General features: G+C 57.8%; 1 protein-coding gene across 3 annotated transcripts in view; it reads left to right on the top strand.

Annotated features, from left to right (window-relative positions):
- SH3TC1 (SH3 domain and tetratricopeptide repeats 1) overlaps window positions 1-18,686 on the top strand; it is a 43,187-nt gene extending 24,501 nt beyond the window's left edge. For 2 of the 3 annotated variants that reach the window (NM_001134679.1, XM_024245664.3), the window contains 8 exon segments: window positions 1,683-1,724; window positions 3,493-5,157; window positions 8,712-8,892; window positions 10,111-10,261; window positions 12,397-12,519; window positions 13,243-13,393; window positions 14,465-14,661; window positions 18,284-18,686. In NM_001134679.1, the coding sequence (NP_001128151.1) occupies window positions 1,683-1,724; window positions 3,493-5,157; window positions 8,712-8,892; window positions 10,111-10,261; window positions 12,397-12,519; window positions 13,243-13,393; window positions 14,465-14,661; window positions 18,284-18,541 (2,768 nt within the window). In that variant the 3' untranslated portion in view covers window positions 18,542-18,686. 3 annotated transcript variants of the gene reach the window in all.
- Window positions 18,687-22,791: the final 4,105 nt, after the last annotated feature.

The following is a 22,791-nucleotide window of genomic DNA, read 5'->3' as shown; positions in this document are numbered from 1 at the left end:
CCTCCTAAGGACAGAGATAGTCCCTCTGACCTCAGTGTCCCTCTGTGTGCGAAAGGTTTCTCTGGTGGCTGCAGTGCAATGCATAGATGAAGGTGGCATGTCACCCACAACATAAAGAAACATGGCAGAGGCCGTGCTATCTGCTGGGTGTAGATAAACACAAACGGGCCTACATTTTTTTTTTTTTTTTTGAGACAGAGTCCTGCGCTGTTGCCCAGGCTGGAGTGCAGTGGCATGATCTTGGCTCACTGCAACCTCTGCCTCCCGGGTTCAAGCGATTCTCGTGTCTCAGCCTCCCAAGTAGCTGAAACTACAGGCACGAGCCACCACACCCTGGATTAGTTTTGTATTTTTTTGTACAGACAGGGTTTCACCATGTTGGCCAGGCTGGTCTCGAATTCCTGACCTCAGGTGATCTGCCAGCCTCAGCCTCCCAAAGTGCTGGGATTACAGCTGTGAGCCACCGTGCCCAGCATCTACACACCTACTTGTATACCTGTCTACACACGTACAAACACAGACATAAACACACAAATACACATGTAAATACACACTGTGTGCATGCACACATGCACTCACATGTATACACGCACACACACACACACACACCCATGCAGACATGTGTGCACATGTGCCTGCAGAGGTGTACACACACATACACACATGTGCATGCACCCCCTCACAAGATGTACACGCACACGTACATACATATGCATGCACCCCCACACACACATATGCACACACATATATAAACAGATAACATTCCACACACACTTTTTTCCTGCTTGCTCGGTGACATGCATTACAAGACCTTTTCCCCACCAATATTAGAGTTAAAATTTGTAGACCCCACAAATCAACTTCCCTTCCTGAATGGACAAACTTCGACTTGACCTCAGCATATCAAGGCTCAGACTCCCTGGATGGTATCTCCTGTTCTTTTTAGGAAGCAGGTTTGAGACCCTCCACACTGTGGGGTGTTGTGGGTGGGGGCATTGCAGGGTGCAGGTGTCATAAGTGGGGGTGTTGCAGGGTGCAGGTGTTGTGAGATGGAGGCATTGCAGGGTGCTCCCCAGAACTGCACACCTGTTATCCCAGTTCACAGCGCTTGACGCTGTCCACATCTTTTTACAGCTATTTCTCACTTGACCTCCATGGAAACCCAGTAAGCAGTTAGTGTCAGCCACTTTACGGGGTGAAACTGAGACCCGGGAGCTGCCTGCCCTGGGATGAAGAGGGTGGGGGTGCACTGCAGAGCGGTGTTGATCCCTGGGCTGTCGGACTCAGAGCTGCTGCCTGTTCAATGCGCCCTGCTCCCTGATGGAGCTGATGGAAGCCGAGAGGGTGCTCCCCACTGATGATGGGAGGATGTCCCCAGAAGATGGGAGAGTGGAGTCCCCACAGGGATTGGGTGGGGTGGAGGCCTGGAGATGCTGGAACATGAGAATTCTCTGGCCCATTGGCTGGTGCCTCTTCCTCAGGTGTCAGGAGTGCTCCTATGCTGGTTGCACCTGCACCCTGCAACACCCCAGCCCACAACACCTGCACCCTGCAACATCTCAGCCCTCAACACCTGCACCATGCAATGTTCTCACCCTGCAACATCGACACCAGCTCAACCTGGCAGGGGACCAGAGGTGCTGGCTGGGGGTGTTGATTGCTTCTCTTTTCTCCCTTGCCAGACTCAGTAGAGGAAGCTGAGACCGAGCAGCTGCAGGAACAAGGTGGGTTTTGCCGGTGACTCAGGCTTCCTCTGGTTATGAGCTGGGTCTTGGGGTAATGCCGGGGGAGGTGACAGAGCTGAGCACGGTGGGCATTGGGTGCGGCTGTCGCCCCTCTGTGGTGTGGGCTGGGGGCTTGAGGGAGGTCGCCTGAGGTGGGCCTGAACCTCCCGTCCACTGTGGCACTGGAGGCCGTGGGGTCCCACACTTCTTCCAATGAACATGCTGGACCCCGCCTGGTCCCCGACCGAGGTGGAGCGTCCTTTCCACTGCTTGGGCCCACTTGTAGCTGTGGGTTCCTTTCTCATGAGCTGGAGAAGCTGCAGCTCGCCTTCTGCTCTGCCTCAGAGGTGGGAGGCCACACTGCCCTCAGCGGGTGGCAGAATTCAGAGCCTTAGGTTGCAGGGGCCTCAACTGAGGTCCCTCAAGGGTCTGCTCCTTCCTGAGGGGCTGATTCAGGGAGACCCTCCCGTCTCCCCTCTACAGCTCTGTCTCTTCCCCTCACACAGGGTCCGCATGGGGAGAGCCTGGGGATGTGGACACCCCAAGGGCCCTCGAAGTTCCCTGGGAATGGGATCCATCCCAGTACATCTGGGATGCAGGCAGGAGGTCCCAGAGGAGGCCAGGAAGCCAGTGGGGAAGGGAAAGCTGTTGTAGGTTTGCCTGGGGGAGGGGGTGGATCCACCCTCTGCCGAAGTCCCTGGAGCAAAGGCCAGTGGCTCTCCAGCTGCCCCCAAGGCCAGGGTAATGGCTGGGAGGGGCTGTTTGCCTCTGCCGGGCGGGGGAGATTTCTTAGCTAATCTAGTGTAGTCAAGTCAGACATTTGCCTCTAAATCATATTTAATTTTTTTTTTAATTCCAAGGCTTTACAGATGAATAAGGAGACAGTTTGTATTGAAAATATTTTTTACATGTGAGCTTGAAACAGAGAGTCTATTTAAATCTAGATTCTTTCCTTCCCAGTAATGTCTCCTTTCGTCTCAGGTTTTCCAACAGGAAATGCGCTTGTTTGCTCACCTCTGGGAGGGGGCTTTGGCTGGGAATCCACCAAAGCCAGCAGGCGCCAGCCGGCTGCATGGGCAGCCTGGCCTTTGTTAACCCTTTAGGAACTGCGGGCTTCAGGTTTTCAGACCGTCCAAGGTGAAGGTGGCCACAGGAGCCTGGAAGCTTTCCCATCCTTCCTGCAGGGATGGTCCATTTCCCTGCATGGAGCTGGGTACACGGCTACAACATCCCTGTCCTCTGCCATGGGTGGCTTTACCAATTTTGCATAGCAGCTTTTGAGCTGATCAGTAGCTCTGACTGGCTGTTGAGGATTTCATGGATTCCTGTACCCCATCGGGGGGCCCAGTATGCTGACAAAAATTACATTTGTACTTGTAGTGCTGCATATACATGGGTCCGATTAGAAGGCTTTGATTCTTTCTAAAGGGAAAGGCATCTCTGAGGGATCACTGAGCTGACACATAGTCTCCTAAAACCATGCTGTCAGGTGGGTGACAAAGGAGGACAGGAGGGTGATTTTGTGGGAGAGTCGGGCCACGGGCCTGCGTTCTCTCTGTCCCCACAGTACCGGAGTTCCTACGTGCTCCAGGCCCTGGGTTTGCATTGCACATACTACTCAAGGGCTCATGGCCAGCCGGCGGGGCAGTATCGTCTGGAAAGTGCTGTGCCAGGGACACAGAGGCCGGGGATGCTAGGACCCTGCCCCCGGTGGACCCAGGACTCACTGCTGGACTCTAATCTGTCTAGGTGTTTTTGTGACTTGCAGAAATACCTCCACCTTGCCTGAGCCCGGAGCCACAGGAGACCCTGCAGAAGGTGAAGAATGTTCTGGAACAATGCAAGACCTGCCCAGGCTGCCCCCAGGAGCCAGCGTCCTGGGGTCTCTGTGCGGCATCCAGCAATGTGAGCTTGCAGGACCCCGAGGAGCCCCCCTTCTGCTTGGAAGCCAAGGATGACTGGGAGGACCCAGAGGCCCTGAGCTCACTACTGCTGTTCCTGAACGCCCCTGGGTACAAGACCAGCTTCCGTGGCCTGTATGGTGTGGCGCTGCCATGGCTGAGCAGCATGTTCCGCAGCTTCAGCGACGAGGAGGAGCTGGCTGGGCACCTAGCACGGGCCCGCGGGGCGGCCAAGAAAGCTGGCCTCCTCATGGCCCTGGCCAGGCTCTGCTTCCTCCTGGGGCGGCTGTGCAGCAGGAGGCTCAAGCTGTCCCAGGCCCGGGTGTACTTTGAGGAAGCGCTGGGGGCCCTGGAGGGCAGCTTCGAGGACCTGTTCCTGGTGGTGGCTGTGTACGCCAACCTGGCCAGCATTTACCGGAAGCAGAAGAACCGGGAGAAGTGTGCACAGGTGGTGCCCAAAGCCATGGCCCTGCTCCTGGGGACGCCCGGCCACATCTGCAGCACCGAGGCGGAGGGGGAGCTCCTGCAGCTGGCGCTGCGGCGGGCGGTGGGTGGCCAGAGCCTGCAGGCCGAGGCCCGGGCCTGCTTCCTGCTGGCCAGGCATCACGTGCACCTCAAGCAGCCCGAGGAGGCCCTGCCCTTCCTAGAGCGGCTGCTGCTTTTGCACAGGGACTCGGGAGCCCCAGAGGCTGCATGGCTCTCAGACTGCTACCTACTCCTGGCTGACATCTACAGCCGCAAGTGCCTGCCCCACCTGGTGCTGAGCTGTGTCAAGGTGGCCTCATTGCGGACACGGGGCTCGCCGGCCGGCTCGCTGAGGAGTGTGAACCTCGTGCTCCAGAACGCCCTCCAGCCCCACAGCCTCCCCGCCCAGACTTCCCACTACCTCAGGCAAGCGCTGGCCTCCCTGACGCCGGGCACGGGCCAGGCGCTGCGCAGCCACCTCTACGCCAGCTTGGCCCAGCTGTACAGACACCACGGCTGCCACGGCCCGGCCATCACCTTCATGACGCAGGCAGTGGAAGCCAGTGCTGTTGCTGGAGTCCGTGCCATCGTGGACCACCTGGTGGCCCTGGCCTGGCTGCACGTGCTTCATGGGCAGAGCCCGGTGGCCCTGGACATCCTGCAGTCTGTCCAGGATGCGGAGGTGGCCAGCGAGGACCAGGAGGGCGTGATTGCCAACATGGTGGCCGTGGCTCTGAAGAGGACCGGCCGGACGAGGCAGGCAGCGGAGGGCTACTACTGCGCCCTGCGGGTGGCTCGGGACCTGGGCCAGCAGAGGAACCAGGCAGTGGTGCTGGCCAACTTCGGGGCCCTGTGCCTGCACGCGGGTGCCAGCAGGCTGGCCCGGCACTACCTCCTGGAGGCTGTGCGGCTGTTCTCGAGGCTGCCCCGTGAGGAGTGTGGCCGGGACTTCACCCACGTGCTCCTGCAGCTGGGTCACCTCTGCACCCGCCAGGGCCCGGCCCAGCAGGGCAAGGGCTACTATGAGTGGGCCCTTCTGGTCGCCGTGGAGTTGGGCCACGTGGAGAGTGAGTGCCCCGGTTCCTCCTGCGTGCCTTCCGGGGCCACTCGGGTCAGGGCATACCTGGGGTTTGTGATTCAGACACAAGCGGTGGTTTTTCCACCATCGAAAGTGCTGAGTCATGGCAAACAGCAGATGTTGGCAAGCGCCCTGGAGACAGGCAGTTCCCACACAGGGCCAGGCCCTCTGGGCCCTATTCGGGGAACCAGCTCTTCCCGGTTTGCCCAGGGACCATCCTGCCTTGAGCACTGAAAGTCCTGCATGCTGGGAATCCCTGAAGTCTGGGCAACGGGCGCTTCCAGACATAACCCTGGAAGCGAGGCAGGCTCCGCTGAGCTGGGGCTTGGGGCCCCTCCATGAGCCAGGCCCTGAACGCCGGTGCTTGTGCCCATGTTATCTGCTTGACATCTTGGCAGCCCTGTGCACCTGTCATCCCACTTCACAGAGGACGCAGGGGCGGGTGGTTACCCAAAGCCGCAGAGCAGTTTATGCAAAAGCAGCTCGTTGTGCAGAGTGTGCCAGGCCCCACCCACAAATGGGGCTTGTGGGGTCCTTGGGTGGCAGGGGCTGAGCGTGGGAAAGTGAGCTTCAGGCCAGAGAAGCCACAAAAGGGTGAGTGGCGTGATGGCGGGGCAGCTCTTGGTCCCGGGTTAGGGAAGCCTCTTTAGTCTGGGACCAGAGGGTTGAGAAGATTTAGTCAAGTATTAGGTGGTAGGTGAGGGGCTGGTGGTGTAGCCTGTGTGAAGGCCCAGGGGTGAGTGAGGAGGGGTGTGTGAGTGGGGGTGTGATGGGGGTGAGTGAGCGGGGATGTGATGGGGCTGAGTGAGCAGGGGTGTGATCGGGTGAGCGGGGATGGGTGGGGTGTAAGTGGGGGTGAGTGAGCAGGGCCTATGCAGGGAGGTACAGAGTTGGGCGTGGGTGGGTTGGGTGCTGGATGGTGAGAAGCTCTGCTGGAGAGCTAAGCAGGGCCTGGGGCCTCAGGCTGTGGCTTGGCCTTTTCCCCAAGGGCACTGGGGAGCCATGGAGTGCTGTAGAATAGTCACGGCAGCCTGAGCAGTGAATGGACAGTAGGTGGGCAGGGCTGCCCGAAATCTGGGCCAGAGAGGATAGATGAGGAAGTTGAGTCTGGGGAAATGGCCGAGACACGGGGTACTGTTGCAGGTCCCCTCTGCCTTGCAGCGCTTTTTCCCTCCTCCCAGGATGGACGTCATGGCATAGTGAGACCACTCAGAGGTGCCACCTGTGGCCTGGCCCGGAGTCCCAGGGGCTGTGGCCAAATCTGCCCATTTCCCAGCACTGGCCTGGCACCCACTCCTGGCCTGGGAGGGACGAGCTTTTGGAAAGGACCGTGTGAAGGGGCCCCGGTCCCACACATCTGCCCAAGGAGGGGTGGGGGGGTTAAGACCCAAGCTTCTTCCCCAGGGCCATTCTCTGACTGGAAGGAGACCCTCCAGGAACCCAGCACCCCAGCCCCCACTGCAGCCGCCGGTGGGTCCTAGCACAATAGCCTGTGGCACCTCCGCCTACGAGGCCCTCCCCGGGGTGCTGGGGGATTCAGACTTGGAAATGCAGGCCAGGGGATGGGATCATGCTTCCCCGTCTCCCCACCATGGGTGGAACAGCCGAGGAGACTGAGGGCGGGGCTGATACCGCACGTGCTTACTTGGGGTCATTTTTGAGTCACTTTTGGTAGTTTGTGTCTTTCTAGGAGTTTGGCTGTTGCGTCTAGATGATCTGATTTGTTGGCGTACAATTGTTCGTAGGGTTTTCATGGAATCCTTTTATTTCTGTCAGGCCAGCAATAATGTTCCCTCTTTCATTTCTGATTTTAGAAACTTGGGTTTTTAATTTTTAATTTATTTATTTTTATTAGAGTTGGGGTCTCGTCATGCTCCCCCAGGCTGGTCTTGAATGCTGGCCTCAAGCGATCCTCCCACCTCAGCCTCACAGAGTGCTGGGATGACAGGCATAAGCCACGGTGCTCGATCTCTGATTTTAGTCATTTGTGTCCCATCTTTCTTTTCTTGGTCCATCTGGTGAACGATTTGTCAATTTTGTTAATATTTTCGAAAAACCCACTTTTGGTTCTGTTGATTAGCTCTTTTGTTTTTCCATTCTCTGTATTTTTACTTCCCATTTCCACTCTCATGTTTATTATTTTCTTCCTTTTACTCGCTTTGGGTTTAGTTCATTCTTCTTTTTCTAGTTTCTCAAGGTGGAAGGTTAGGTTTTTGATTTGAGATTTTTCTTCTTTCTTTGCATGTAGACATTTATAGTTATACATTGCCCTTTCAGCACTGCCTTAGCTGCATCTTGGAATTTTTGATATGCTGTGTGTGTGTTTTTTTTTTTTTTAGACAGAGTTTTGCTCTATTATCCAGGCTGGAGTGCAGTGGTGCAATCTCGGCTCACTGCAGCCTCTACCCGGGTTCAAGCCATTCTCCTGCCTCAGCCTCCCGAGTAGCTGGGATTACAGACATGCACCACCACACCTGGCTAATTTTTGTATTTTTTTTTGTAGAGACGGGGGTTTCACCATGTTTCCCAGGCTAGTCTCAAACTCCTGGACTCAAGTGATCCTCCCGCCTCGGCCTCCCACAGTGCTGGGATGACAGGCTTGAGCCATCGTGCTGGCCCGTGCTGTGCGTTTGTTTTCATTCTTCTCAAATTAGTTTTCAGTTTCCCCGATGGTGTCTTCTTTGACTCACTGGTTGTTTAGGAGTGTGTCATTTCCACATATTTTTGACTTTCCCAAATCTCCTTCACTGTTAATGTCCAGTTTCACGCCAGTACAGCTGAAGAACACCCCTGCTTCGGTCTCAGTCCTTTCCCATTCACGGAGGCTCGTTGTGTGGCCTGGCACGTGGTCTGTCTTGGGGAATGTCCCGTGGGTGCTTGAGAGGACTGTGCATTCTGCCGTTGTTGGGTGGCATGTGTGATAGATGTCCACTCGGCGTACCTGGTTTCTGGTGTTCATCTCCGGAATGTTGCTGACACTAGAAAATCAGAAGCTTTCCACTGTTCCCAGCGCCCTGGCTTTGGGAGAGGCCTGTGGGTTTGGAGCCTGGCTGCACGGGAGGAGCATGTGCGGGAATGCCAGGGGCCGGCTTTGAACCCCATTCCCCCAACATGATGCCGTGTGCAGCAGACGTGATGCTTGGCTTTGCTCCCTCAGGGTTCCATCTGCGACAGGGGCTACTTGTGTCCCTGGCCTCATCAGCTCGGGCTGAAGGCGGCCCTGGTCCTGGCCAGAGGGGCTTTGTGAAGCAGAAACAGATGGCCTGGTGCAGGGGTCGAGCCTGGCCAGGACCTCACCCCTGGGAGTTGTAAAGAAGGCCGGCCTCTACCATGGGCATCTGCACCAAGCTGTGCCCATGTCACGGTGTGCTTGGTGGCTGCCCTTGCACGGGTGCCTGGCCTGTCCGCGCTCAGGCTCCTCGCCTATGGGGCCCAGGCTCACAGAGGTGTGAAAGAGGCAAGCACACCACAGGGACCTCTGAGCCCAGCCAGCCTCGCTTCGATGCTGGGAGGCTGACGTCTTCCTTTTTGTCTTCCGCCCAGGCCAGCTGCGGGCCGTCCAGCGGCTGTGCCACTTCTACAGTGCCGTCATGCCCAGCGAGGCCCAGTGTGTCATCTACCATGAGCTCCAGCTCTCCCTGGCCTGCAAGGTGGCCGACAAGGTGCTGGAGGGGCAGCTCCTGGAGACCATCAGCCAGTTCTACCTGTCCCTGGGCACTGAGCGGTGAGGACTGGCTCTGTGGTGGTGGGGGCGGGGGGAGGGGGCAAAGGGGGCGGGTGGGGCAGGGCGGGGCAGGGGCACAGGGAAGCTGGCCCAGGGCCCCAGCAGCCCCTCTCCTTGGGATCATTTGGTTCCTTGGCATTGGATGCTTTGAGCTGGGGGGCCTGGGGTTGTCCCAAGGCTGCTGATGATCCGTGAGTCCCAGCTTGAGCCTCCCTTGTTGGGTGACACGTCTTCCCATCCCTGCTTCCACACCTCCCCAAAGGTCATCTCAACCCCAGCAGTGGCAGTACGTGCATTCTGGGCTGTTCTTCCTACCGAGGTGGTTTTTGTCATCTGACCTCTGCCTGCCCCGAGTCTTCACTCCTGGCCTTCATCTGTGCCCTTAAATGTGACCACAGCAGCCACCTGTGGCTTCTCTCCCACAGAAGACAGAGCCAGTCGTATCACCTGCTTCCCTGGGGCAGGGTTTCAAGGTCTCACGTCCCACCTGTGGCCCACTTGGCTCCCCTGGAGCATCCTGACCTGGTGGGGTAACCACGGCCCTGGCCACCCCACCCACAGGGCCCAGTGACATTGCTGCAGTCACACCCCTTCGACTCACCGAGAGAGCAGGGAAGGAACCAGATTCCACAGGGACCCAGGAGATTGGCTCCAGTCTTGGCCTCAGGTTCACAGCAGGAAAATGGGCCAGTGTGTTAGAGCCATGCTTCTCAAAGTGTGGTCCCTGGACCAGCAGAGCAGCATCCATGTCACCCAGGAGCTTGTGGCAAGTGGGAGTTCTAGGGCCCGCCCCAGGCCTGTGGAGCCAGAAGCTCTGGGGGCAGGCCAGCAAGCTATACGGACAGGCCTCCTGGTGACTGTGATGCGTGCACACCTTGAGAACCATTGGCCTGGATAGCATCGGAACACTAATGGCTCCTGGTGAATCTGGAGAAGACACAGGCCATGTCTGGGATGCGGGGGAGATGGACTAGCACGCTTCCCCTGCCACAGGGCAGCATGATGCCCAGTTCCCTCAGAAGGATGTCCTTCATCTTTCCCGTGCCGTGTGTGTTCACCCCCACCCTCTCAGCAGCCTGGGAAGGGCAGGACACTGCACACACAAGAGGGCCATTCCCAGTCCCATTCCAGATTCATCTGTCACCAGACCCATGGGAGGAGGCAGACTGGTTCCAGGAGGATAAGAGACCTTGTTCTGACACCTGTGTCTGATTCCAGGGCCTACAAATCCGCACTGGACTACACCAAACGGAGTCTGGGGATTTTCATTGACCTCCAGAAGAAAGAGAAGGAGGCGCATGCCTGGCTGCAAGCAGGAAAGATCTATTACATCTTGCGACAGAGCGAGCTGGTTGACCTGTACATCCAGGTGAGTGGTGAGGGAGGCAGGAGGGCCTCTGCACATGTTCACTCTCCATCCATCCATCCATCCATTGATGATGATGATAGATGATCCTTCCATCATCTATTTACCTGTTCATCCTTCCATCCATCCATCATCCATTCATCCATCCATCCATCCATCCTTCCATCATCTACCCATTCACCTATGGGTCCTTCCATCCATCCTTCCATCATCTACCCATTCACCTATGGGTCCTTCCATCCATCCATCCATCCATCCATCCATCCATCCATCCATCCATCATCCATCCATCCATCCTTTCATTATCCATCCATTCACCTGTTCATCCTTCCATCCATCCATCCATCATCCATCCATCCATCCATCAGGCATCCATCCTTCCATCATCCATCCATTCACCTGTTCATCCTTCCATCCATCCATCCATCATCCATCCATGCATCCATCCATCCATCAGGCATCCATCCTTCCATCATCCATCTATTCACCTGTCATCCTTCCATTCATCCATCCATCATCCATCCATCCATTCATCCATCATTCATCCATTCTTTTATCATCCATCCACTCACCCATCCATCCATCCATTCCCCTGTTTGTCCATCCATCCATCCATCATCTATCCATCCATCATCCATCCATCCTTCCATTTATCCATCCATCCATCATCCATCCATCCATTCATTCATCCATTCATCCATCCTTTTATCATCTATCCATTCACCTGTTCTTCCATCCATCCATTTATTCATCCATCGTTCCATCATCCATCCATTCACCTGTTGATCCTTCCATCATCCATCCATCCATCCATTTATCCATTTATCCATCCATCCATCCTTCCATCATCCATCCATTCACCTGTTCATCCTTCATCCATCCATCATCCATCCATTCACCCATCCATCATCCACCATCCTTCCATCATCCATCCATTCACCTGTTTGTCCACCCATCCATTTATCCATCAATCATTCATCCATCCACCCACCCATCTACCCATTAATCCATCCCTCCATTCATTTGTCTGTCCGTCCATTTGTTTATCCATACATTCATCTATCCACCCATCTATCCATCCATCCATCCATATGTACATACATACATCATCCACCCTCCACCCATCCATCCATACATTATCCACCCACCCATACATACACACATCATTCAACCCATCCATCCATCCATCCATCCACCCATCCATCCATCTGTCCGTCCGTCCATCTGTCCGTCAATCCATCCATCCATCCATGCATCCATCTATCCACTTACTCATCCGTTCATCCATTCATCTGCTCATCCATCCATCCATGTGCCTATACATCTGCTCATCCATTTATCCATCCATCCACTCATTCCTAAGCCACTGCTGAGCACCTGTTGTATGCTTTTCCCCTCTCTCCCGCTGGTTCCCTCATATCCTCCCCCAATGGCCAGCATCTTCTCCCTGAGGGCAGAGGCACAGCCCCTCACAGTGCCCAGCACCTGCTGGTATACAGCACATGCTCAAATGATGTGTCCTCTCAGTTAACACACAGAAGAACTTGCTCCAAGCAACATGTGGCAAATCTCCTTACAAAATGCATCTGTCATAGCAGCGGTTTTCAGAGGCTTTCCCAAACCCAGTGTGATCTGGAACAAACTGGGAAGCCCAAGAGCCTGGTGAAGCTTTTGTTTTTGAGCACCTGCTGTATACCTCCTTGAGCTGAGGAGAAGGATCAAGAGCTCATGGCCAAGAAGGGACCAGCCCACCCACAAACACTGTTGATGTGGGGTCCTGAGCTGTGGCAGGGATGTGGCAATGCAGAAAGGAGCCAGGGCATGGGCTCCCAGCAATCTGGGGGCCACGGAGGCTGGTTTGAGTGCAGGAGGAGTGGGCTAGGGCTAGCCCTGGTGGCAGGATTCACAGGTGTCAGGTTCCTGGGCTGTAGCTGCACAGTCACCTCCTAGCACTCACGTGCCTGAGGTCATTGTCCCCATGCCAGCGGTGGGGGCGGCCCTAATGCACAGCGTCTGAAAAAGGCTCAGGTGCACCTGCAGTGTGTGAGAGGAAGGAGGCTGGGGGGGGGAGTCCCACCTGGGTGGGCGTGGCCACCTCGCCAGGTGTGGGTCTTGAGGGAACTTCTGCCTCCTTTCAGGTGGCGCAGAATGTGGCCCTGTACACAGGCGACCCCAACCTGGGGCTAGAGCTGTTTGAGGCGGCTGGAGACATCTTCTTCAACGGGGCCTGGGAGCGGGAGAAAGCCGTGTCCTTCTACCGGGTGAGCTGGCCTATGGGCTGATGTGGGTGGGCCCCAGGGGGGTACCTTGAGGGCTGAGGCACAGGTGTGGTCGGGCAGAGGCCTCCCACCTGGAGGCAGGGCCACCCATGCACATGCTTAGTTTCCTAGTGGTTTCACCAGGAATGATATTGACTGTGCCCCCACCGCCCGGGACAAACACTTGGGGCCTGAACACAGCAATGGCCTTACCCTTGCACCTGATGATCTCAAGCAACCTTGAGTGGGAAGTCCCGTCCCCATTTGACAGATGACGAAACTGAGGCTCAGAGAGGCACAAGGACATGTCAAAGGACACACAGCATGCCAGTGGGAGGCCCAGGGCCAGGGCCCAGGTCTCCATGCACCCCGAAGTGGGGACGGCTTCTCCCTTCCTCTGAGCTCACGGTGTGGCTCAGTCCTGGGCACAGATAAATGTGGTGTTTTTAGAGCAGAGAGGAGTGCTGGCTCCCCCCAGGCAGATCCCCGGTGCCCAGGTGGGAGGGGCTGGTCTGAGGCTGCCAGGTGTAGCTGGATGGGCCTCAGGTGACTCTTCAGCCTCCAGTTTGGGTGTCTGAACCGCCCTTTATCTCAGAGCACAGAGCTGTGTCAAGGCCTAGGGGTAGCTGGGGTGTGGGAAGCTCCGAGCACGTGTTTGAGTTCTGAGGAGGGCGCTGGGCAAGGTGGGTGCTGCAGGAAGCCTGACCCCATCTACCTGTGTGGCAGGACCGGGCCCTGCCCCTGGCAGTGACTACAGGCAACCGCAAGGCAGAGCTGCGGCTGTGCAACAAGCTGGTGGCACTGCTGGCCACGCTGGAGGAGCCCCGGGAGGGCTTGGAGTTTGCCCACACGGCCCTAGCACTCAGCATCACCCTGGGTAAGCCCCCTGAGCCCCTGCCCTGCCAGGACCCACACTTTGCCAGAGCTCAGCCTCCAGGTCTGCAGGGCAGGAGCCGAAACAGCTGCCGGATTTTCCTGGTCTCCCGTCCAGGCAGGCAGATCTGCCCAGCTAGCTCCCCCATCCGGCCGCGGGGCACAGCCCGAGGGCTCTCACGCAGTGCAGAGCTCCCTGCCTGGCTGAGCTCTGCTTCCTGTGCCTCTTCCCCCTGCTGACCACGAGGGCCGCCCAGTGTGCCCTCTGCCTTCCAGACATGCCAGGCATCTCGTTGGTCCCTGCATGTGCCAGGCTGAGTGGCACGTTCCCTTTCTCTTGTACCCTTCCCACCCTCATCAACCGCATGGCTCTCTGGCTGATGAAATCCCAGTTCCCCTTCCAGCAGCCTCTTAATGCTGGGCATCCCCCGGTGCTGGGCCAGGGTCATCTGTCCTCCTCTAGAGAGAGGGAGCCCTGGACAGGCCGCATGCCCCAGTGCCTTGCGCCCCAGGGCCTGGTACACAGGTGTGCAGCCACGTGGGAATGCATTGAATGCAGGCTCCACGGCACTCTCCCTGAAAAGGGGAGGACACCGGAGACAGCCTGGGTGGGCTTGCGCATCTGCAGGGGGACCTGGAGCTCAGGCACGCAGTGACTCCCCAAGGTAGGGGCCTCCGATGATGACACACCCAGGAAGAGTCGGATGTCACGTCTGTGGGTTGCCTGGAGCCCTGGTGCCCAGGAGCACCTGGGCTGCGTGCCTTTTGGGCTCTCCTGGTTAAAAACAGTGAGCAAAGGCAGGTGGCTGTGTGTAGGCACAGAGCTGGGCCATCCAAGTCTGAGTCTGCCAAAGCCTCACGGTAGACGGGGGCAGGCCTTATTAGTTCTGCTTTGCAGATGGGAAAGTGAGTCTGGGAGCCCTGAAGGGACTGGCCAGAACTGCCCAGGTGATGCAGGTGCCTGGAGGCGAGCCAGGTGCTGCCTGGGGTCTGCATGCCTGCTCCTGAGGGTCCTGTGCCCTGCCTGCCCCAGGGAGCCATGTCCTCACACCTGCCCCCTTGGCCTGCACCCCAGGGGACCGGCTGAACGAGCGTGTGGCCTACCACCGGCTGGCTGCCCTGCAACACCGGCTGGGCCATGGCGAGCTGGCAGAGCACTTCTACCTCAAGGCCCTGTCGCTCTGCAACTCGCCGCTGGAGTTTGACGAGGAGACCCTGTACTACGTGAAGGTGTACCTGGTGCTCGGTGACATCATCTTCTACGACCTGAAGGTGGGTGGGGAGGGGCTGGGCTCAGGGTGTTCCCAGCCCCCTTGGAGTGAAATCTCCACCCAGACCCCAGAGGCCTGGGTTCCAGCCTTCCTTAAGAATGGCCCAGTGGCCTCCCTGGAGCGCTGCACCCGGCTGAAGGAGCCGGCAAGGTTAGCAGACACAACCCAACTCCCGAGCTGGCCAGGCCCCGCCCTCAAGAACTCAGCCTCAGCCAGGGAGGCTGATACATGAGCGGGCAATGGTGGCCTCTGGGTAAAGAAGAGAGATTGTAGTCAGGGGGGCCCTCCTGGAGGAGGTGACACCAAAGCTGAGTCTTGACAGTCAAGTGTCAAGTTGTATTTAACAAAGAAAACAGGGTAGGGAGAAGGACATTTGGGGGGATGGCATCATCCTCACACTGAATCCATGTTGCAACATCCAACCCAAATCCCGGCGCCTCCTCTAGGAAGCCTGCCCAGGGTGCCAGCCTGCACTGAGCAACTCCTTCCTGGAGTCCCAAGACACCTTGAATCTTCACATCACCCAGGCAGGGTGGGGCAGGGCCGGTGTCTTACCACCTGCTTCACAGACAGGGAAACCCCAGTTCAGGGCGGGTGCAGTGGGGCTGAGGCCTTGCTGGTCGGGTCTGTCTCGAGGGGAGGTGGTGGGACCTGTGCTCCCTCTGCCCCCAGCCCTGCAGGGGTGGAGAGCTGGGACTGGCAGACTCGGACCTGGGGTGTCCCCACCCCCTTGCCCAGCAGGTGCCCGCCCCTACTCAGCATCACACTGGCACTGCATCGGTGCTCCTTGTGGGCTGAGGGGCCAGGGCGCTCCAGTCCAGGGACTGAGCTCTTGGGGGCCTTAGAACAACATGAGGAGCTGGGGCAGCCCTAAGACCCCGCCCCGTATCCCCCACCGCAGGCCTGGGGCTGCCAGGGAGGCCCCCGCCCAGTGCTGGCGACACCTGGTGGTCAGAAGCAGTCCCTGTGGCCTCCCAAGTCCCAGCCAGACGGGGAGGTGCCAGGTGTCTGGCCCAGAGGGACACTGCTCACCGCTCAGGGGCTCGCCTGGGACTCAGGGGACAGGCCTCCCAGAGGGGCCTTTATCTCTCTTAGTCATGCCTGCCACCCACTCCGCCCACCCAGGAGGAAGGAAAGGACCAAGTAGTCCCTGAGAGGCCAAAGTCCATGGCTGGGGTTGGGGGCAGAGGCCTCCTTCACCTCCTTCCCATGCACAGCCCTCTGGGCCTCATGGTGACTATGCTGTCAGAGCAGGCCAGCTTCCCACCGGGAGGCCCCCTTAGAATTCCCCCAGGGCCGCTGTCTTTCCAAGGCCACACCCTCCTCCTCGTGTAGGAGGCACTGGACCCAGGGCCCAGAGAGGTGGGAGAGAAAGCCTGGTTGGATGGGGCCTGGAAGGCTGGCAGAGAGGCAGGGGTAAACAGGCATCTTTGCCCATTGCCTCTAAAATGGGGTCCCCTTTAGTCTACACGTGAGAGTGAGCCCTGGAATAGGGTGGATTAGGTGTGTTCTGGCTCAGCCTGCCACCCACTAGCTGCTGCACACACTACAGGCACATGCAAATGCACACACACGAGCACACATGCACAGTCCGGCACAGGCACACACAGGCACAGGGACACACACAGGCACGGGGACACGCACACACAGAGACACATGCACACACATGCACATGCACACATGGGCACACATGCACGCACAGGCACACACAGAGACACATGCACACATATGGACACGCACACACGGGCACACAGAGACACATGCACACATGGACACGCACACGCAAATGCACACAGGCAAACACACACACAGGCACAGGCACAGGCCCATGCACAGACACGGACACGCACATGCAAATGCACACAGGCAAACACACAGGCACAGGCACAGGCCCATGCACACACACGGACACGCACATGCAAATGCACACAAGCGCACACACACAGGCGCACACACACACGGACATGCACACGCAAATGCACACAGGCACACACACAGGCACACACACAGGCACACGGACACACACACGCAAATGCACACAGGCACATGCACACATAGGCACATGCACACGCAAATGCACACAGGCACACACGCACACACAGGCACACGCACACACAGGCACACACAGGCACACGCACACACACAGGCACACGCACACACGGACATGCACACGCAAATGCACACAAGCACACACACACTGGCACACGGACACGCACACGCAAATGCACACAGGCACACGTGCACACACAGGCACAGGCACACACAGGCACAGGCACACACAGGCACATACACAGGCACACACACACGCAAATGCACACAGGCACACGCGCACACACAGGCACACGCACACACACGGACACACACACATGGATATGCACACACAAATGCACACAAGCACACACACACAGGCACACGGACACGCACACGCAAATGCACACAGGCCCACGCACACACAGGCACATGCACACACAGGCACACGCACACACAGGCACACACACACACAGGCACACGCACACGCAAATGCATACAGGCACACACACACACACAGATACAGGCACATGCACACACAGACACATATGCTTTGGCTGGCTCCTTCCTGTTTAGTTGGGATGCCCCCCCTTCAGGAAGCCCTTGCCTCCCACCCCAGGCTGAGTCTGGGGCCTCCTGGGCCCCCCACAGGCTCCTGGGCTTCCCTCTGCCACAGCCCTGGCCACCCTGTGTGGTCAGTGTTCACTCCCAGGTCCCCCAGACTGGGAGCAGGGATGTTAGGCTCAGCCATGCACCCGGCACAGAGTCCAGTGTTCGGTGGGGCTGGGGGGCGTTGGATGAGCAGTGAGGGTGACTCAGGCCCTTCTTGCGCCCCTGCTCCGTGTGTGGGGCGGGGCAGTGAGGGCATGGGCTGCTGCATCTTGGACTTTGTCCTTGGCCCTGGGAGCCGTCTTGAGATGGTGAAGGGGAACGGGCCAGGCATGGGTCTTAGAGAGGTCCCTCGGGTGACCCCCGTGTGGAGGAGGCGCCTGGGGAGAAGCTGGGTGGAGGATGGGAGGGTCAAGGAGGAGGTCTGGGAGGTGGCATCCCAACCCGGGGATGGTGAGTTTGAGACACAGATGCATTGAAAATGGGTGTGGATGTCTGGGGCATCACACTCCATCAATATTTCAGGGAAGATTCCCAGAGAGGACACCTGGGAGATGCTTTTGTACCTGGCCCGGCCCGTGGAGGGCCTGGAAATGGTCAGCATGGACAGGGGCCAGAGGGAAGCCTGGGTCACTCGACGCTGTGCCCCTGCTATGGCTGGGAGCCACGGGTCCTGCATGGAACTCTCAGAGCAGGCAGGATCCGCCCCAACCTCAGCCCACGGGGAAAGCAGCCACTGCCTGCAGAAAGGGTGGGGCTGGGACAGGAGGCTTGGGGTGAGTGGGGTGTAGGGACAACCAAGAAGCCTTCCAGGGGTTGCCAAGGCCGTCTCCACCTCCTGCAGCTGAGCCCACAGCAGTGTCACAGGCTTCGGGGCTCATGGGGTGAGCCAGCATTGGCTGGACATGGGGAATGACCTGGGCACAGGAATGGCCTCTGGGGAGACGGGCTCCGAGTCCCCCTTTTGCGTGGCCTGTCCCCTTCAGGACCCGTTTGATGCAGCCGGGTACTACCAGCTGGCGCTGGCGGCCGCCGTGGACCTGGGCAACAAGAAGGCACAGCTGAAGATCTACACGCGGCTGGCCACCATCTACCACAACTTCCTCCTGGACCGTGAGAAATCGCTCTTCTTTTACCAGAAGGCCAGGACCTTCGCCACAGAGCTCAACGTCCGCAGGGTCAACCTGCCTCCTCTGCCACTCTGCGGGTGGGCCCCTTGGTTGGCCCCCAGCCACCCTCGCTGAGGACAGCGTCCAAGGGAGTGGGTTTTGTGCAAGGGGCGGGGGTCTCCTGCCTCTCCTGGTGTCTCCGGTGGCTCATATTCTGGGAAATGGAGGCACGAATGCAGGGGTCAAATAGCAATAAATTGGTTTTTTTTTTTTGCAATAACTTATCGAAGTCACCAGGGCATCCTTCCCTAGTGTGCTTCCTGGGGCGTGTCTAGGGGCCAGCTCCCTTCCCTGGGGACAGCCCTGCTGCTATGTCCTGATCTTGGGTATGAGAAGGACCCCGAGTCCAACAGACCTGTGCCAGGTCACCAGGAGCCAGGGTTTCCTTGGCGGCCAGAGGGGAGATGGTGGTGGAACTCCCTGGGCAGCTCGCTGCTCGGAGCTTTTGCCATAGGTCTCGTGCCACCCTTGCCTTTAATCCTCAGGCCACTGTGCCCAGAGGTGGGGGCTGCTAGTGCCCCCATTCGCCATTGAAGAAATAGAGGCACAGAGAGGTTAGGTGTCTGGCCCACAATCACACAGACGCAGAGCCCAGTGCGCTGACCACCACACCACACTGCTGGCCTGCTGCCAGGAAGGTGTCCCCCATTAGGACCCAAGGTCAGCTCCTGGACCTCTCTTGTGGTGTCAGGAGAGCCACAGGCCAGTGAGGGTGGCCCAGGGGATCCCCCACTAAGTGTCCTATGGTCCCAGACTTGGCTGGGCTGAGCCTGGCCATTCCCACCTCCAGCCACTGGTCAGCCCTGCGGGCAGTAAGATGCAGAGATCTCTGCCTGTGTAGACGCTGCTGCCCAGTGTTGAAAGCCTCTTCTGGGCTGCCCCCCAGTCCTCCCCACGTACCCCTCCCCTTCCTGCTCCCGACCCTCATCTCCGTCTCCAGGAATCCCAGGTTTTCCTTCTTGGAATCTCTTGGTTCCAGGAAACACGGCTCACGCGGTCTCTTTGCCAGTTTACAAGGAAACCGAGGTTCAGAGACTGTGGGTGCCCCACGTGATTCTCACAAACACTGCACTCTCCCAGGCCCCTCTTTTAAACACTTTTTAAATGAGGCGACATTCACATCGCATGCGATTAACTATTTCAACGCGAATCATGTGGTGGCATTTGTGCATTCACAGTGCTGTGCAACCACCCACGCCATCTAGTTTCAAAATGCATTCGTCTCCCCAGAAGAAACCTCCCGTCCTCATTAAGCAGTTACCCCTCCTTGGTATCCCCCAAGCCCCTCTCCTGCGGTCCGGAGAGACACTTGCCAGTGGGCGGAGCTCTGATAATAAGGAATCAGGCACCCACTGCTGGTCCAGGCCTGGGTTGGTTTTCCACCCAGCAGAGGTGGCAGAGCCAGGAGGGTCTGGGAGCGCTACAGGGGAGCCCCATGCTTGCCGCCGGAGCCCTGCCCCGAGCCTCCCCACCAGGGGGCAGCAGAGAGCTTTCCAGAACCGGCCGCGGGGCTGGCGGGCAGCAGAGGCTCAGAGCTGCTGACAAACCTCATGTTGACCCCAGACCGCTGTCTCTGTGGGTTGGGCTTGGGAATTGGAGAGGAGGCCGCGTGATTGGAAACATGAAGACGGCACGGCCTGGCTGGAGCAGCGGGAAGCGCCCTCACGGTTACTGAGGACACAGACCTCCCGCCCGCCGGGCCGGGCCTGCAGCCATTCCTCTCGGGGTGGGGTCTGCAGGTCCGGGTTGCTCTCGGCCCCCGACCTGCCTCAGAGTCCCAGGGGCTTTGGGACTGTGCCTCCCCATTTCCACCCACCCTGGCTGGTGCCATGAGGGGGCCTGGATCCTGGGATCCTGTTCCTCTCAGGCAGCAGTGCCTGGGGGACCAGAGGAAACAGTGGGTCTTCAAGCCCCACGTTCAAATCCCCACCCACCACTCACAGTCTGGAGGTTCAGGGTGAGGGAGTTGATTTCTCTGAGCCCCAGTTTGGTCACCACTAAAATGAGGCCGACATACTGGGGCAGAGTGCCAGCCCCAGGGCTAATAGAGGCCTGTTTCCTACTAACAATACTTCTTACTCCTAGGAAAAGCTCCAACAACCACACGCTACGCAACATTCAACCCAGGTCAACTTGTCAGAGGTGTTGGAACCAGAGCAACTCCATCTTGAACAGGAGCTGGGTAAAGTGAGGCTGAGACCTGCCGGGCTGCATTCCCAGGAGGTTAGGCATTCTAAGTCACAGGATGAGATACGAGGTCGGCACAAGATACAGGTCAGAAAGACCTTGCTGATAAAGCAGGTTGCAGTAAAGAAGCTGGCCAAAGCCCACCAAAACCAAGATGGCCACGAGAGTGACCTCTGATTGTCCTCACGGCTCATTATGTGCTAATTAGAATGCATTAGCTGCTAAAAGACACCCCCACCAGCACCACGACAGTTTACAGATGCCATGGCAACGTCTGGAGGTTACCTTATATGATCTCAAAAGGGAGGGGAGAAACTCTCAGTTCTGGGAATTGCCCACCCCTTTCCTGGAAAACTCATGAATAGTCCACCGCTTGTTTAGTGTATGATCAAGAAATAACCATGAAAATGGGCAACCAGCAGCCTTTGGGGCCGCTCTGCCTATGGAGTAGCCATTCTTTTTTTTTTTTTTTTTTGAGATGGAGTCTCGCTCTGTTGCCCAGGCTGCAGTGCAGTAGCGTGATGTCAGCTCACTACAACCTCCGCCTCCCAGGTTCAAGCAATTCTTCTGCCTCAGCCTTCCTAGTAGCTGGGATTACAGGCACCCGCCACCACGCCCAGCTAATTTTTTGTATTTTAGTAGAGACAGGGTTTTGCCATGTTGGACCAGGCTGGTCTTGAACTCCTCACCTCAGATGATCCACCTGCCTCGGCATCCCAAAGTTATGGGATTACAGGAGTGAGCCACTGCGCCTGGCCGGAGTAGCCATTCTTTTATTCCTTTTCTTTCCTAATAAACTTGCTTTCACTTTATGGACTCGCCCTGAATTCTTTCTTCCGTGAGATCCAAGAACCCTCTCTTGGGGTCTGGATCAGGACCCCTTTCCAGTAACCAACTTGCTTAACCTTCGTCTCTTTATCTGTAACCAAATATAAAGCCTACCCCGAGATTCCAAGAGTGAAGAGAGAACGCATGGGAAACGAGGGGCACAGAGTTGGTGTGCAGAACCAGGCAGCCAGTCTCTTCGTTTTGTGGTGGGTGGAGGTCAGGGCTCGGCTGGCTGAGGCCTAAGCCCACTGGTCTCCAGCCCTGCTCTGCCCTTCGGAGGCTGGTTCCCGGGCAACAACCACCGCAACAACAACCCCCTTCAGCAGAGTGGGCATGAGATGAAGAGATGTCCAGTGGGCACGTGCCCAGCCCTATGCAGCCAATGGTCTCACAGTCCAGAAGCCAGCTGCCCCGATTTTAGAGGGAGGCGGCCATGACCCCCGGGTTGACTCAGTCACCTTCCCACACACATTCAGCAGACGCCCACTGCACCGGTTGCAGAAACTGCCTCGGGCAGGTGCAGGGAACTCCAGGAGTGTTCCAGGGACTGCAGCTGAAATCACACTCCTTGTTGGGGTCCCTGGAGACTCTCCCCTGAACACAGAAGGAAAGAGCCTTGCCCAGGGTCACACAGCCCTCTCTTCTGACTCAGAGGCAAGGGAGCTCTGCCCAGCACAGCCGCCTCCACTCTCCTGGAGCCCACGTCCTTCCCTGCACTGGTTCCTCCAGGGGTAAATATCGGCCGAGTCCAGATTGGACTCTCATTTTGGATGAGGGAGCCGAGGCTCAGAGAGGGAGGGTCACCATCCCAAGGGTATGGATGATCAGCATCCCAAGGGAACTGGCTGCCCCTCTGCTGTTCCCTTGAATAGAGAGAGCACCATCTTCACTCAAGAGAACAGCAGGGCCAGCCAGTTCTAGGCAGGATTGGGCAGCATACAGGTCACCATCCCAAGGGTGCCCAGCAAGTCTGCATCAGCCTCACCTTCACCACGGAGCCCAGGAGTTGAGAGGAGGTGGTTTACGGCCCAGCGTGAGGCCAAACTCTCTCCTGAGCAGTGTTCTCCGGAGATGGGAGAGGCCACCTCAGGCAGAAGTGAGCTCCCCGTCTGCAGAGGGGTTCAAGCAGGCCACGAGGGTCTCCCATGTGAGTGGAGAAGTATGTCTGGGTGACACAGTTTGGGCATAAAGGTGTCCTTGGACTCCAGTTGGCACCATCAGTGACCCAGGCTGTGTTTCCAGGGAGCTTGGCGGCAGTCAACTCACATGCCATGTGTCCAGCGCCTGGCTTGGGGAGCAGGGTGTGGGTC

Source organism: Pongo abelii, chromosome 3 (assembly GCF_028885655.2).
Source record: "Pongo abelii isolate AG06213 chromosome 3, NHGRI_mPonAbe1-v2.0_pri, whole genome shotgun sequence".
NCBI lineage: Eukaryota > Metazoa > Chordata > Mammalia > Primates > Hominidae > Pongo > Pongo abelii.
Note: the sequence above shows the minus strand (reverse complement) of the source record. Positions and strands in the feature narration are given on the sequence as shown.